The 15,547-nt window shown below is 44.8% G+C and overlaps 1 protein-coding gene across 1 annotated transcript; it reads right to left on the reverse strand.

Annotated features, from left to right (window-relative positions):
- Window positions 1-495: 495 nt before the first annotated feature.
- Window positions 496-15,179, reverse strand: LOC101404147 (cell adhesion molecule CEACAM1). Its single transcript, XM_087421699.1, has 9 exons — window positions 15,033-15,179; window positions 13,780-14,139; window positions 9,888-10,166; window positions 9,223-9,477; window positions 7,657-7,935; window positions 3,190-3,316; window positions 2,405-2,457; window positions 1,684-1,715; window positions 496-615 (listed from the first exon to the last, which is right to left on the reverse strand). Exons 1-9 carry the CDS (start codon window positions 15,157-15,159, stop codon window positions 496-498), a joined length of 1,632 nt encoding a protein of 543 aa, XP_087277825.1. The 5' UTR covers window positions 15,160-15,179.
- Window positions 15,180-15,547: the final 368 nt, after the last annotated feature.

Below are 15,547 nucleotides of genomic sequence, written 5' to 3' on the forward strand. Positions count from 1 at the left end.
AGTGTCTGGTGGGTTCACACTGGGCTTTGGAGAGACAGAGAAGCTTTTAACTTTTACTTTTGTTTATTCTTTTCTGGCACATGCATTTCAGTGGATAAGGACATAACTTGCAAGGTTTTGGCAAATTCAAATTAGACTCCTATAGAACAGGACTGTAGTGGGAAGAAATGAATGTGCTCTGAAGGGGCAAGTTTAAAACAAGTCTAGTTCAGGAGAGGGGGAGCGGGAGGTTCTGGCAACTCTCTCCCAAGGACTGCCTTGACAAATTTGAAAGACTAGGAAGGATGGGTTTCCTACAGACTCCCAGATGTACCTTTTCATGTACTGACACTGAAGGGAGGGGCTGTGACCAGGCAGCCTGGAGATGCCTCATTTGGCAATTAAGGGGAGGAAAGAGGCTTCTTCCTCTTTTCCCTGAGGGAAAAGGGATCCTTCTAGTGATGGGGGTGAGAAGCTTGGAATAAGTCCACAGTGCAGCGAGCAGGGAAGGTTGCGTTACTTCTTCTTTACGTCTGAATAAACTGTTTCTGTGGCTGATGGGGATGGGGAGGCTGAAGTTGGTTTCTTTGATTCCTGGGCATTGAAGTTCAGGGAAGAATATGTAACTTCATCGACCTGAAAGGCATGAGCAGTGGTCAGTTAAATCAGTGTCACAGGTCAGGCCCTCACCTGGTCTAGTGTGATTCAGTACCACGTGCTATCACCACTTTGAAACTTTTGGCTTTAGAGAAGGACTTTTATCACCCATTATCTCTGCTTGCTATTGTCCTGTTGAATGATCATTAGAAGAGAGAGATTATAGTATCCATACAACAGAATATGATGATACAGCAATGAGAATGAACACACTACAAATGTGCACAACATTATGGATGCATCTCACAAAAGAAGTTTGAGTGAAAGAAGCCAGACACATATAAGGATATGCTGTGTTTTTCATTTATGTAGGAGCATAAACAGGCAAAACTGATCTAGTGCATTGAAAGTCAGGATAGTGGGTACTCTTTGGAGGAAAATAACTAGAAGGATTTTTGGGGGGAGGATGACATGTTTTGTTTCTTGATTTTGGTGCTGCTTTCCTGGGTATGTTTATCTTGTGAAAAATCATACATTCTTAAAATATACTTATGATTTAAGCACTTTTCAGTATATATGTATGCTATTGAAAGGTTAAGATGAGAAAAATTTGTTAAAATTATTACAAAGTAAAGGAACTAAGACCTCAGATCCGTTAGAATGGAAATTATCCTTTGACAGTAAGAGCAGAGTCAGACTGAAGGTAGAGGAGGGGGAATGATCGAGACCTTCTATGTGTTGGGCACTGTGCTCGGTGCTTTACATTTGTATCTCATTGAATTCCTTCAGCTTCTCTTTGATGTAGGCAGCATGCCCATTTACAGATGACAAAGCTGAGGATCAGAAAGGGTAAGCTACTTGCCCAAGGTCACAGAGCTACTAAAAATCTCAGCCAGGACTCAAACACAGGATGGGGATAATTCCAAAGTCCACATGCTTGCAATGAGGTAGACTCACGGGAGTCGTTACCAACGCTTCTTTGTTTGCCACTGCATTGAGGATCTTTGACCCAAACCTGTGGTCTCACATTGGTGTTTTCAAGAATAACCCCTTCTACACAGAGATATTTCCATGAGAAAGTGAACCAGTGAAACTGGCTGTGATTACCTTGTTAGGGGAGTTGTCAGAGTGGCCCTGACCTGGGGAAGCAAAAGAAGAGTTACCCACCCATGGAAATACACAGCTGACTTAAGGTTTTAGAATGATGGCGTTCCTAAGCTGTTGTGATTTCTAGCTGAAGGAAGTGGCAGGTGGTGAGAGGGTGGAATGGGGAGGTGGCCCATGATCACTTAAGGAATTGGCTTCCCTCAGAGTGTGTGGTCCAGACCCAGGGCATTAGTACCAGAGGAGGGGCAGGAGTAGAGCCACAGGAGGCCTCAGTCCACTTCTGAAGATTTTTTCCAGGTCACAAGGCCTTGATTTTTTTCCCTGATATGTTTCTCAGCAACAAGCTTCAGTGGAGGGGCACTGAGACCCACAATACCCACAGTACCACAAGACAGGGAAGTTCTCACCAAAGAATGCCCACATCCATAAAGAGGCAGGAAGGGGAAGGGGGAAGGATGAGGAAATGGCTCCTGGAAACATGTCCATCTTACTCAGGCCTACCTGGCTCAGGCAGAGTAAGCGTCTCCCCTCAGTATGGGTCTCAGGGGAATCTTTTGTGGCTAGGAAGGGTGTGAGGACCTATGTCAACTTAAGGTTGGCAAGTGGAGATCCCCTCTAAAAATTCAGAAGTTAGGGAGTCGTTGGGAATCCAGGATTCCCTGCTAGGGCAGGGCACGTGGTGGAACACACCAGCTGTCACTGGGTGAGTGACTTTACTTACTGTGGTCGGAGGCTGAGGGTTTGTGCTCTGTGAGATCGTGCTGGTCACTTGCCCTAAATAAATATCAGACACTGTCACTGCTATTCCCGAGCATAGGATATTTACTCCTTGAATGAGAAGGACACTATCAGCAGATAATACCTTGGGGCTTCTCAGTGTTCATTTATGCCTTGGTGGGTACTGCGTTTCCTCTCAGGGCCTCCTTCCTCAGTCTACCCACAATTCCTTCTAGTGTTTACTCCTTTCGTGTTTGCTGGATAGGCGCGTTTAGGTCCATTCTTTATCAACTGCTTCTGAGCCTACTTCTACCCTGACACCTTTCCCCTTTCATAGGTAGATGCTGTTTTTTTCTCACGTTATTTATTGCCCAAGAGGCCTTTATTTGTTTCTGCTTTTTCTTAGGTTCTCTTCATGTCTTAGCCATCCCTCTTGCTCCTATAGCCAACAGACCACAGGGCTCACTTTCTTCTGCCTCTCGTTTCATTTCCTCAATCATTTTCCTTCTTGGCCCTTGGCTTCCCTGACTGGAGGACAGAGGAACATAATTGTATCTGTCCCCTCTAAACCAGATGGGGATGGGAATAACCAAGTCCAAGAGACAGCAGGGTACAGGAGGCATGAAGAGCAGGGAAGAGGAGACCTGCAGGAATTAGTGTTGAGAAGCAGGAGTTTAGGAAGGAGAAGGAGCAGATCCAGGCCCAGAGACAGAGTTGAAGGCTCCTTCCCTCTCCCAAGCATGGCGATTAGCCTTGGAGAAAGTGGAAAACGAGGAAAGGCCATCATACCCTCCAGTCTTTCTGATATACAGAAAGTACACCAGGGCTGCTATTAGGGCTATGCCAGCCAGCACTCCAATCACGATGCCGGCGATAGCCCCAGCTGAGAGGCCAGAACTTCCTTGTGTTGGAACATCTGTCATGGAAAGAAAAGAGAATGAATGAAGGTGACATTATTTTACAGTGGTGGTGCCCTGGGAAACAACTCTTAACATGGAATAGTCTCTGCTTGTTCCTTCAAGGAATAAATTTTCTGTGGGAAAGTTGCTGTGGGAAGATTAGCTGACTACGTGCTTGAAAATTTTTTCCTTTCACTATATTTTTTTCTAAGTTGGTGGTCAGACTTGTCTCAATTGCATCCTGGCCTTTCTGCACTCAGATATTTTTGAAGGCTCTGGAAATATGAGAAAGGCTGTTGGCTTTTTTTGCATGTTATAACGTCCCACTTTTTCATGGTTGCACTTTTTCTGTGTACCAGGTGTTGCAGCCATGAATATGTGCCCCTCAGGTCTCTTGTGGTAGGGACTTAATTGACAGAAGGCCTGGGTTAGTACACTCTGAATTCACCATCTCCATTCACTGTCACTGTTCACTGCACAGAGACCACGCTTCCCACAGGCTCCCAGCAGAGATATGAAAGCGATCCCAATTCTGGAGAATCAACTTTCCTCTGATGGGTGACCTTAGCTCAAGGACTCCCTGTCAGCCTTGTAGACACTCTCTTAGAACGGCACTGCAAGCTAAAGCTCCCTTCCTTCTCTTTCTCTTTTATAGGGTTCATGCATCATGGTCTAAGGAACTTCCCATGCTCTTCCCACTCCTGTCCTACATTCCCTCACAGGCATTTTTCCTAATAAATATCTTGTGTGTCTAATTTCATCTTGGCTTCATCTCAGGGGATAAAAACTGACATACCAGGCTGAAACTTTGCACTCGACTCCTTTTCTTCATTTCCCATATTGAGTCAGTAACCATGTCTCAATGTTTTTTTCTCTAATGCCCCCCACCCTCATATATAATACCTTTTGCATTTGTTTCTTCTTTTTTATTTCTGTTGCCTTTATCAGGAAACTCAATGATAATGATCAACACTAATGTTAGCTACTATTATGAGGTACTTACCACGTGCCAAGTTCTGTGCTGTATACTTTACATATGTCTCATTTGATTCATGTAATAACCCTGTCAGATAGACATTATTTCCATTTTACAGACCAAAAAAACCAGAGGCTTACAATGGCGAAAAGATTACCCAGTGTCATATGGCTAGTAAAAGGTCGATCTGGGATTTGACTCTAGGACTTCCTGACTTCATAGAGGCTAATGATAACAGTAGTAATAATGGCAGCTAACACTTATGGAACATTTCCACTTTGTGTGGCATTTTGCTAAGGGTTTAATTGATTATTACATTAAATCTTTAAAACAATACCGTGAAGCAAGTACTCTTATTGCAATTTTCAGTTGAGGAATATGAAGCTCAGAGAAATTAGTAATCTTGTGCAAGACATTTATAATTGTAAACACTTACATTAAAAAAGAAGAAGGATCACAAATCAACACCCTAACTTTACGATGTAAGGATCTAGAAAAAGAAGAACAAACTAAACTCAAAACTAGAAGAAAGAAGGAAATAATAAAGATTAGAGTGGACGTAAATAGAGAACGGAAAAACAATAAAGTCAATAAAACCAAAAGTTGCTTCTTCAAAAATGATTAACAAAATTGACAAAACTTTAACTAGATTGACTAAGAAAAAAAGAGAGAAGATTCAATTTACTAAATCAAATTCAAATTACTAAAAGAAATTAAAGTGGGGAATTACTATCAATTCTACAGAAATAATAAGAATTTTAAGAGTACTATGAATAGTTATATGCCAACAAATTGGATAACCTAGATGAAATGGACAAATTCTTAGAAGAAACACAAAACCTACCAAGATGGAATCATGAAGAAATAGAAAATGTGAATAACTAGTAACGAGATTAAATTAGTAAAATCAGTCAATAAAATTCACCATCCTTTCATGATAAAAACACTCAAGCTAGGAATAGAAGGAAACTACCTCAACATAATACAGGCCATATATGAAAAACCCACAGCTAACTAACATCATACTCAACAGTAAAAGACTGAAAGTGTTTGCCCTAAGATAGGAAACAAGATAAGGATGCCTACTTTTGCCACTTCCATTCAAAATAGTACTGGAAGTCCTTGCCAGAGCAATTAGGTAAGAAAAAAAATAACATGCATCCAAATTGGAAAGAAAAAGTAAAATGATCTTTGTTCATTGATGACACAGACTTACATGTAAAACACTGAAGATCCCACAAAAATATGTTAGAACTAATAAATTCAGCAAAGTTGCAGGATACCAAATCAACGTGCAAAAGCCATTTGTATTTCTATACACTAACAATAAATGATCTGAAAAGGAAATGAAGAAAACAATTCCATTTACAACAGCATCAAAAAAATAAAATACTTAGAAATTAACTTAAACAAGGATTGGATTTGAATAGGTATGTGTACACTCATGTTCATAGCAGCATTATTCAAGAAAAAAAAGACATAAATAAATGGAAAAACATTCCATGTTCATGAATTAGAAGACAATATTGTTAAGATGACAATACTACCCAAAGAGATCTACACATTCAATGCAATGCCTATCAAAGTCCCAATGACTTTTTTTTATAGAAATAGAAAAATCCATCTTAAAATTCATATGGAATTTCAAGGAACCCAAAATATCCAAAACAATCTTGAAAAAGAACAAAGTTGGAGGACTCACACTTCTTGATTTCAAAATTTACTACAAAGCTACAGATACCAAAACAGTGTGGTACTAGCATAAAGACAGACGTATAGACCAATGGAATAGAATAGAGATCCCAGAAATAAACCCTTGCGTATATCATCAAATGATTTTTTACAGGAGTGCCAAGACAATTCAATGGGGAAAAGACAGTGTTTTCAACAGATGGTGTTGGGGAAACTAGATATTCATGCAAAAGAATGAAGTTGAACCCTTCTTAACACCATATCCAAAAAATTAACTCAAAATGGATCAAAGACCTAAATATGAAAGCTAAAACTGTAAAAACTCTTAGAAGAAAACATAGGGTGAAAGCTTCATGACTTTGCAATTGGCAATAATTTCTTGGATAAAAGGCACAAGCAACAAAAGAAAAAATAGATAAATTGGATTTCACCAAAATTAAAAACTTTTGTTCATCAAAGAACACTTTCAACAAAGTGAAAAGACAACCCAAAGAATGGGAGAAAATATTTGCAAATCATATATCTGATAAGGGATTAACATCCAGGAATATATAGGGAGCTACAACTCAACAATAACAAAAAACCCTATCAAAAAATGGGCAAAGGACTTGAACAGACACTTCTCGAAAGAAGATATACAAATGGCTAATAGGCACATGAAAAGATGCTCAGCATCACTAATCATTAGGGAAATTCAAATAAAAAACACAATGAGATACCACCTCACACCCATTAGGATGTAATTATATATGTTAAAAAAAAAAGAAAACAACAAGTGTTGGCAAGGATGTGGAGAAATTGGAATTTCTGTGCATTGCTGGTGGGAAAGTAAAATGGTGCAGCCACTGTGGAAAATGGTATGGCAGTTCATCACAAAATTGAACAAAGAATTACCATTTGATCCAGCAATTCCACTCTGTGTATATATCCCAAAGAACTGAAAGCAGGGATTTGAATAGGTATGTGTACACTCATGTTCATAGCAGCATTATTCAAGACAGCCAAAAGGTGGAAACAACCCAGAAGTTCACAGACAGATGAATGATAAACAAAATGTGCCATATACATACAAGGGAATGTTATTCAGCCTTTAAAAGGAGCAAAATTCTGATACATGCTACAACATGGGTGGAACCTTGAAGACATTTATATTAAGTGAAATAACCCAGATAAAAGATGGGCAAATATCATCTAATTCTACTTATACAAGGTACCTAGAATAGTCAAACTCGTAGCGATAGAAAGCAGAGTGGTGGTTACCAGGGGTTGAAGGTAGGGAGTGGGGAGTTATTGTTTATTGGATATAAAGTTTTAGTATGGTAAGATCAAAAAGTTTTGGAAATGGATAGTGGTGATAGTTGCACAACAATATGATTGTACAAATGCCACTGAAGTGTACACTTAAAAATGGTTAAAATGGTAAATCTTATGTATATTTTACCACATTAAAAAATGGTAACAGGAAAAAACAAAGAATGTATGTAGTGCAAGGTCACACAGTAAATGCCAGACCCAGAATAAGAAACAAAGTATATTTGATTTAGAGACTGAGCTCTTAACCACATTGTTGTTTTGTTTACTGTAATGATCTCTAGGTGGATATTCTGCCCCTGTGACTTCTATCCATTTTGCACACATTGGTAGAGTCATCCTCCCAGGAAGATGTAGGATGGGAAAGAGGTCACTTACATTTCACATCCAGCCTGAAGAGGTCACTTTTGCTGGAACTGACCGGGTTGGAGACCTCACACTGATAATCCCCGGCATCCTCCCTCCTGACGGGGTCTATGGTGAGGGTGCTATTGTCCTGGGACAGTTTCATCCTCTCTGTGACATGCAGAATCTGGTTATTGAAGAACCACTGGATGGAGATCCCAATGTCATTTGTGAGGCAGGTCAGGACCACGGTGTCCTTATGTTCTGTGACTGTGGTATTGCTGGCTTGGATGGAGGGGTGTACCACGGGGTCTGTGGAGAAACAGAGGAGGTGACTGACTGAGAGTCGGCCTGGGGCCTGGGGTCATGCTCCTTCCTCAGAGATCTCAGCCACTCACAGGGGCCAGTGATCTGTGTAAAAGCAACCAGGAGGAAGGCCCTGACCCTTGCAGAAGGACGAGTGTCTTTCTTCAGGTGACCATCTGTAAGGAGAGGGCTGAAACTCCCCCTTTGATCCCCAGATCACCCCAGCATGACCCCAGACTGGTTCTCCATGTCATTTCCATAGTATCAGCAACAGGAACCTCTTTTCAGGCCACGTGTCCAGCGTCTTCATCATCGGGTGGAATTTTTCTCCCATTGGCTTTTCTGTGGCCCTTTGCTAGAGCTTTCTGTGACTATGAACGATCAGGCCTGCTCTCTAGTGTGGTAGCTTTAAATAGAGAAAGGAAGGTGTTTCCTTTTTGTTAAATAATGTTAGAGAATGAGCATAGCCCAGCCAGTCATCATGACCTTAGGACCTGGAGAAGTTACAATCTAAAGGATTTCTCCATCTGAATAGGACTTATACTTCTTGGCTTACGGATTGAGTATCACAGAGAAGGAAATCTCTAGAGAGAAGTGGTCACAGTTTTAATGAAAGGCTGGTACTCTTAGCCCTCTCTGTAATATATAAACTTTTTGGCACTGCTCCTTCCATCCCATGAAGGGACTTCATGGATGAATCTACCTATTTTTCCAAGTGTGAGCCATCATTCACTGTTCTCCTTTGGTATATGTGTGTGCTGGTGTCACAAGGTGTTATACAGCTGGTGACTTCAGAGCCGTGACACAGCTCAGAGGAGTCTGCACTGACACTCTCTCTTTTCCCGTTTCCCAGTAGCCTGGCCTGAGAAAGGCCCTGGTGTCAGTGAGTGGCAGAATTTGGCCAGATTGAGGACAGGCTACCCATGTACCTTCTCCACATGCCCCTGTCCCACCATAGATGGCATCAGAGCAGAGTCAGTCACAAGGTGAGCCGAGAGCAGAAGGACCTTCTTCCTTCTCCCTCTGTGAAGCCCCCTCCACTGTATGGGGCTTTCTCAGGCTGAGAGAACCCCCTGTCCACATTCCAGGCTGGACCCACATCTGCCCTGGGAAATCAGAGAGCAAGGCAAGGAAGAGTCTGCAGAGATGTAGTGGGAGGATTCAGGGACAGATTTGGGATTTGCTTGTGTCTGTGCACACAGGATGGGAAATAACTTCTTCCAGGGTCTTTTCAGAAAACCAGACTGATCTCCACCCCAGAGCCTGGTGCCGATGGTCCAGGGAGCCACTTACCTGAGACTGTGATAGTCTTGACTGTGGTCTTATTGAAGCCAGTGACAGGGTTATGGACGAGGCAGGTATAGTATCCACTATCATTCGCAGTGATGTTGGGGATAAAGAGCTCCAGTGTGGATTGCTGCGGCTTCCCATTGATAAGCCAGGAATACTGTGCAGGTGGGTTAGAGGCCGTGTGGCAGGAGAGGCTGAGGTTTGCCCCTGCACGGTAATAGGAGTCTGAGGGGGAAATGGTGGGGGCATCCGGGCCATCTAGAGCAAACAGAATAAAGCCAGTTGTGATGTAATCAGAGGGAAAGGGAAGCTTCTGGTCTGCACAAGGGCCACAGTATCCTTCTGAGCTGAGTCACAACCTTGTTTTAAAAACTCCCAACCATGACCCATCTGTGTTCACTCATCCTGAGTCTGAGACATTAACCTGTTTCTCCCATCACAAGTTGTTGACCCCGAACCTCTCAAGGCAGAAACAGCCCGTCCCCTCCTAGTCTTGGCTCAAGACTAGGCCTGCCTGGATTTGCCCAAAACTGTAAGTCATGGCCATCCTGGGTGTCCAGAGGTGACGGTCTGTGTACTTGGACCTGCAAGGGATGGATGTGGCCTGGCCTCTGGTAGTGTGGATTTAGGCAGACAGCCTGGGCCAGGTAGGGACAGAAGTTACTCACAGAGAACATTGAGGTAGAATGGGTCACTGCGATGGGCACTCACTGGGTTCCGGGTTTCACACTCATAGGGTCCTGTGTCATTCCTTGTGACACGGAGTAAAGTGAGAGTCCTGTTGTCCAGGGACAACTCCAGCCTGGTGCTGTCCCGGAGGCTCTGATTGTTGATCAACCACAAGTAGGTGGTGTCCTGAGTGTCAGGTTCACATGTTAACACTACAGGGTCCTCGTGCTCCATGGGGCTGGAGTTGTTGCTTGTGATGTTGGGTTTGGTTAACTCTGCTGCGCAGATAAAGAGAGAAGATTGCCCTGTGTGGTAACTGATTCCTTCAAAGCCATCTTCAGAGGTGGCATCTCTCACCTCTCAGCCAAACCAAGTCTTTAAAAGATTAAGGCGGGTCTATTTATCTCAAGACAAGTGTATAAGGATCTGAGTGCTCAGAGAACGTAAGGCTGCCTGCTCTATGTCTGGGAGAAAACACAGAATTTCCCAAGTTAAATAAGCATCAGGGTTGGTCATGGAAAGACACAGGACTGGGAGTCAGTGACCACCCAGTGCTTTCCTGGCTCTTTGCTGACCAGCTAACTGTTGGACCAACCTTGGGTTCCTCACCTGGAAATTATGGGTTCCAAGGCCTTTTCTATTACACAGACCTACATCGCCCAGCCTAGATGTGTTTTCCCTGAGGACTTGCTTTCCAGGGTTATCCTGGCGCTGGGTAATGATGGGCCTTCCTATAATTCTTAAACCCAGAGAGGACTGAGCAGCATCGCCTGGAACTGGGAGATCAGGAGCAAGCCCGAAGCTCAGTTCAGTACTCAGGCTGCAGGGCCATGAAGCGGGGCATGTCTGCCCAAGTGTTCCATGGTGACTGGCATGAGACAGTGACTCCATAAAGGGTAGAGCAGAGTTAAGACTAGAAATGATCCAGAAAAGAGGCGGGGGCTGGCTGCCTTTGGCAGAAGACCATGTGCTCTGCCCTTGGTCTTTAAAGTCTCCTCTCCCACTGCAGAGGGCAGTGAAGACATGTTGATCTTTCCTGAAATACAAGTGGATGTTTTCAAGTGCAGAAGGGCTGACTGGTGGAAAGATGGGGTGGAATCTAGCCCTCATGGACCATTTTAAACACAATTATGAGACAGAAATTAGAGGAAAAGTTAAATTGTTTCCATATTGAAAATTAATATTAAGTCCCAAAGATCTAAGACCAGTGTCTGGAGGAAAATCTCTCTAGAGAGCATAAAGGTTATAGAGCAAGTTCTGCAGTCCAACCAGGATCGCATTATGATCAAAATAAGATGTTAAAGTGGGTTTGAAATCAGTGACTCCTTGGGTAGAGAGAGACGTAAGACATGTCCTTATGAGGACAGAATTAATTAGGGGGCAAGTCTGAGTTATCTGTTACATAAAGAGAGGAATGCTACCAAATTGGTCCCAATGATATGGTATGTTAGTAAATTTAGGAAAGAAGTCTCTGTCACCAATTTATATGAACAGTCAGTTAAAATGGGAAGAAGGTCCAATGCTTGCATGTGGCTCTCTTTTGACCTCAGGAAATACAAGTTTGATCAATTTCATTCAAATTGGGCAAAATCTAAGTGACTGTAAATTGGGCTGGTGGATCTTACCATCTGAGAGCATCCTATGGTAAATGTTCATCATGAGGACCCGTGTATGTGAAATAGGCAGATGGTACAGGGTCTGGCCAGCCCCACATTGAGAAGCTCACAGAAACTGCTAGATTAATGGGAACCTCACTAGGATGAGGAAGTGAGTCAGGAGTCAAAGGGGCAAAATGAGCCTGTGAGCTTTTGGGGACTGCAGACCTGTCCTTCTGCTTTTGACTCCCCGTTAAGTCATGTAGAGAGCAGATCAAGGGGTCACACATCCTTGTCATATGGCGTGTTTGACTTGTTGGCATTATGGAGGGAAAGAGCCCTGGATGGGGGCACAACGGAAGCTTATTGTTCTGGTGATCTGGGCAAACTAGCTCATGATGGAGCCTCAAGGTGCCTCTGCTCTCACTGATTTGTGTCCTTTACTATTGCCCAGGAGGGTGGGCACAGCCACAGGTGTTAGCAGGAGAATTCAGGAAAGCCGTAAGAGTGGAGGAAGCTGTGTACAACAGGGACAGTCCCAGCTGGAATCAAGGAGGAGGAAGGTGAGACACACATAAGGAGCAGAGAGAGCCAGAAATGTCCAAGGCTGTGAACAGTGGGGATTACAAGTGACCTCAAAGACCCCAGGCTCCAAGAGCCAATGGCTGCCCCAGGGGCAGGCCCAGAACAGCCCTGAAAACCCTCCCAGGGCTGAGCAGCCCCACAATCACCATGAGACTCTTCTCTCAGTTGGCCTTAGGGACTGGTGGTCAGAGAGATAGAACATGGATGTTAGCCCCTGGAGAGACAGGGAACAGGGTGTCCATAACCTCCTAGGATTCTGCATCCAGGTTCCAGTCTGTGAAGAGATTACGGATCATTCATTCATTCACCATTCATTCCTTCCCTCCTTCATGAAAGAGCAACTGAGTTCTTGGGACCTGTGCAGGTTACAGGTGTAGAGTGGGGAGTGAGATAGCAAAGTCCTTTCCTGTATACTCCAGTGGGAGTGACACCAACACATCAGGAAACAAATAAGTGATTTCATGTCCAGTGCGGAGAGGTTGGATTGGCCACCTGAGGGGGCAGCCTGGACATTCCATGCACTGACTGACTGTTGATGAAAGTAATTTAGTTTTTGAATAAAAATAGGTTAATTCTCCATTTACTGTTACTCCCTAGACAAGAAAATCTACCTTGAGCTGTGGATCCCTAAGAAGAAAGGATCTGATCCAATGGTGGCCCTTGGGCTGGTCTTATTAGGCATCCATGGTGGAGTGGTCAGGGTGTTGGAGAGGTCAGAGCTATGGCTGCACAAAGATCTTGCCGTGACTCTGATCTGCTGTTCATGGTCTGTGTGACCCTGGTTCAATGACTGTATCTCCCTGTGCCTCAGTTTCCCTTGAATAAAATCAGGTAAATGGTCAGTGGTCTTTGGATTACAATGTTGTCTGTGAATTAACCTTAAAACATCCCCAAATATCTGACCTAAAGCGTAGTATGGAGGAGCTGCCCAAATGAAAGGCATTCAAGAGAGAGAGCTCCCTGGGCCTGATTCCTGGTGGATGAGGAGCCGCCAGGAGCTTCTGCTACCCTCTGTTCTTCCCTGGGGATGGTGACCATCCTCTGGAGTCCCCTATACTCCCAGGGAAGTTGGCTAATGACCTAGGGACCTTGTCCATCTGTGCTCTCCTAGCCAAGTCTCAGGTGATAGATCAGGCTCAGCCCCTGACTGGATGTGGCTCTTAGGGCCAAGCCCTCACTGCTGACCAGCTCAGGAGCCTTGGGACTTAGGCAGCTAGGAAATCATTGCTCCCAGTCAGCCCTGCCCAGAAGGCCAAAATCTAATCCTGGCACAGGCTCCCCCGGGTCACTAGAGTCAGGATCCCTGGGACAGGGGTCTGGGCAGGGTCTTCCCAGGTATAGCTTCCCTGTAAGGATCCCAGGGGTTGTCTCTGGTCAGGCCCTGACTGAGCTGTGCAGGGTCTTCCTCAGGGTCATGTTCACAGGGAGGAGCCCTGGGGGGTGGACTCAAACTGATCTCCCTCTGCTGAGTTACTCTCATCAGGTTGGTCCTTCTTTCTGTGGGGAATGTCTGCAAGGGCTGGATTCTGGGAAGGGTATTCCAATCTTATGAAATTTGTCTCCATTGTGTGTGTCCTGCACTAAATGCTCAAACCCCAACACAAGACATCATGCAGAGGGGGATGTAGGCACAGTCCAGGCCTGTTAATCCTGTGTGTGTGAAGTAGAATTCACCCCACCCAACACCAGAGGTCAGAGAGGAATCACTCACAGTGTACGTGGAGCTGTCCAGTTCCTACTTCAGTTAGCAAAGTTGTCTTTATGACTTGTAGGGTGTAGTATCCTGTGTCCTTCTGGGTGACATTCTGGAACAGCAGGGATCCATTGGGGTATATTGTCTCTCGACCACTGTATACAGGCCCTGGGATAATTACTTGACTGACTATCGCATATGTTGCAATATGTTGATTGGGATCTACTCTGTCCCCTTTGTACCAGACATAGCCAGAAAGGTTTCCAGGCAGATTGTGGACAAGTAGAAGAACATCCTTTCCTTCAGCAGCTTTGGTCGGCACCGATTCGATAGTGAGTTGAGCAGTGGTGGGTGGGTTCCAGAAGTTTATGAGTGAGACTAGGAGGGAAGAGAGAGAGATCAATCAATATTTGGACCTGTGTACTAGGGTGGAAAGATGAGGCCTTGGGTCCTTAGCAGCTCTCTCCATCTCTTAGAATTGTAGCGTGTGTATGTATTTGTGTCTGTGTCTACTGGTCAAGGTCAGCAGCATGACCACCATTACTTCAGCCCCTCTGAACTTGTTATTTCCTCTGTTCCCAATACTCTTCCCCAGGTGTCTGCCCGGCTCACTCCCTCACTGCCCTCAGCATGCTGCTCACTCTCAGGGGCGTCCTTGGAGATGCCTTCCCTGACACTTGCTCTAAAGACTCTCAGCCTTCACTTTCTGACCTTTCCCTGCTCTGGTCCCTTTAAGATGCTTGTCAGTCCCTGATATCACATTCTAGATTTCTTTGCTTCTCTGTGTTCCTCCCCATAAAGGGTGAGCTCCATCAAGGGAGGGACTTGTCTGATCTTATTGTAACTCTAGTGCCTGGAACAGGCTGCAAACACCTGTGGATGGATGAACGAGTGTTCCCAGGGCCCTCCACATCCTGGTATTTCTTTGGCAATTTCTAAGGGTGGTGGGTAAGGACAATGTTTAGTATCCCTAATTAAGTTTTTTCAAGTGTCATCTTCAAATAAATTATTATCATCAATTTTCAAATATTATTGGTCAGTGATGACTAACTTGGAAAGGTACAGCAACTGAGATACTCCTGCCCCTCCCCACTTCCAGGTCATGAGAATTTCCTGTTGCTGAGTCCCCTCCCACCATCCTACTCTGCTCCCATGTCCTCTCCCCTCAGGGCCAAACAGAATTCCTCTGTCCCCTCTCAGAGCCCTGTCCTCCCCAGGCAGTCTCTGTTCTCCCATCTCCTGCCCACCCTCAGGGAATTGTCCCTTCTCACCTGCCAGCAGGAGCCCCTTCCAGGGGCTGCGCCCTCTGCTGGCAGTGGCTGAGGGGGGCTCCATGGTGTCTGCTGCCTGCTCTGTTCCTCCCTCTGTGAGAAGAGCTTGGGCTCCAGAAATGCTCATAAGCACTGCTGTCCAGATGCTTCAGCTCTGCTGTCCTTCCTCCCTCTGTGCTGGGCCTCCTCCAGGGGCAGGAGTTCTTAATGGGGTCACATGTACCGTGGGCGTGGTCTCTGTCCAGGAGCCTCCCTCTCTCTCTCCTCTCATTTCACCTTCCCTAGTCCCTTCCTTCCCCTTTCCTTTCTGTCCACATTTTTGTTCCCTGGGAACTGTGGAGGCCTCTCCCTCTTTAGCTGTGATTCCCCCCATACACATACGCACACAAACACACACACACTCCCACCGTTGTGTGGACAAGCACAGCCTGGGGCATTGGTGTCCTGGGCAGTCCCCACAACTCTGGGTCAGGGTGCACAGTCAGTCTCCCCCACAGCCCTTTCTCTTTCACACT

Source organism: Ceratotherium simum, chromosome 33, assembly GCF_057802395.1.
Source record: "Ceratotherium simum simum isolate JZ-2026a chromosome 33, ASM5780239v1, whole genome shotgun sequence".
NCBI lineage: Eukaryota > Metazoa > Chordata > Mammalia > Perissodactyla > Rhinocerotidae > Ceratotherium > Ceratotherium simum.

Excerpts from the sequence above, each read along its gene's own strand:
- LOC101404147 (XM_087421699.1), bottom strand. The coding sequence starts at position 15,159 with ATGAGCATTTCTGGAGCCCAAGCTCTTCTCACAGAGGGAGGAACAGAG. Across the intron at positions 10,167-13,779 it reads TGGACAGCTCCACGTACACT|CAGAGTTAACCAAACCCAAC; the intron begins GTGAGTGATTCC and ends TTATCTGCGCAG. Across the intron at positions 1,716-2,404 it reads ACCCTCAGCCTCCGACCACA|GTCAGGGCCACTCTGACAAC; the intron begins GTAAGTAAAGTC and ends TTGCTTCCCCAG.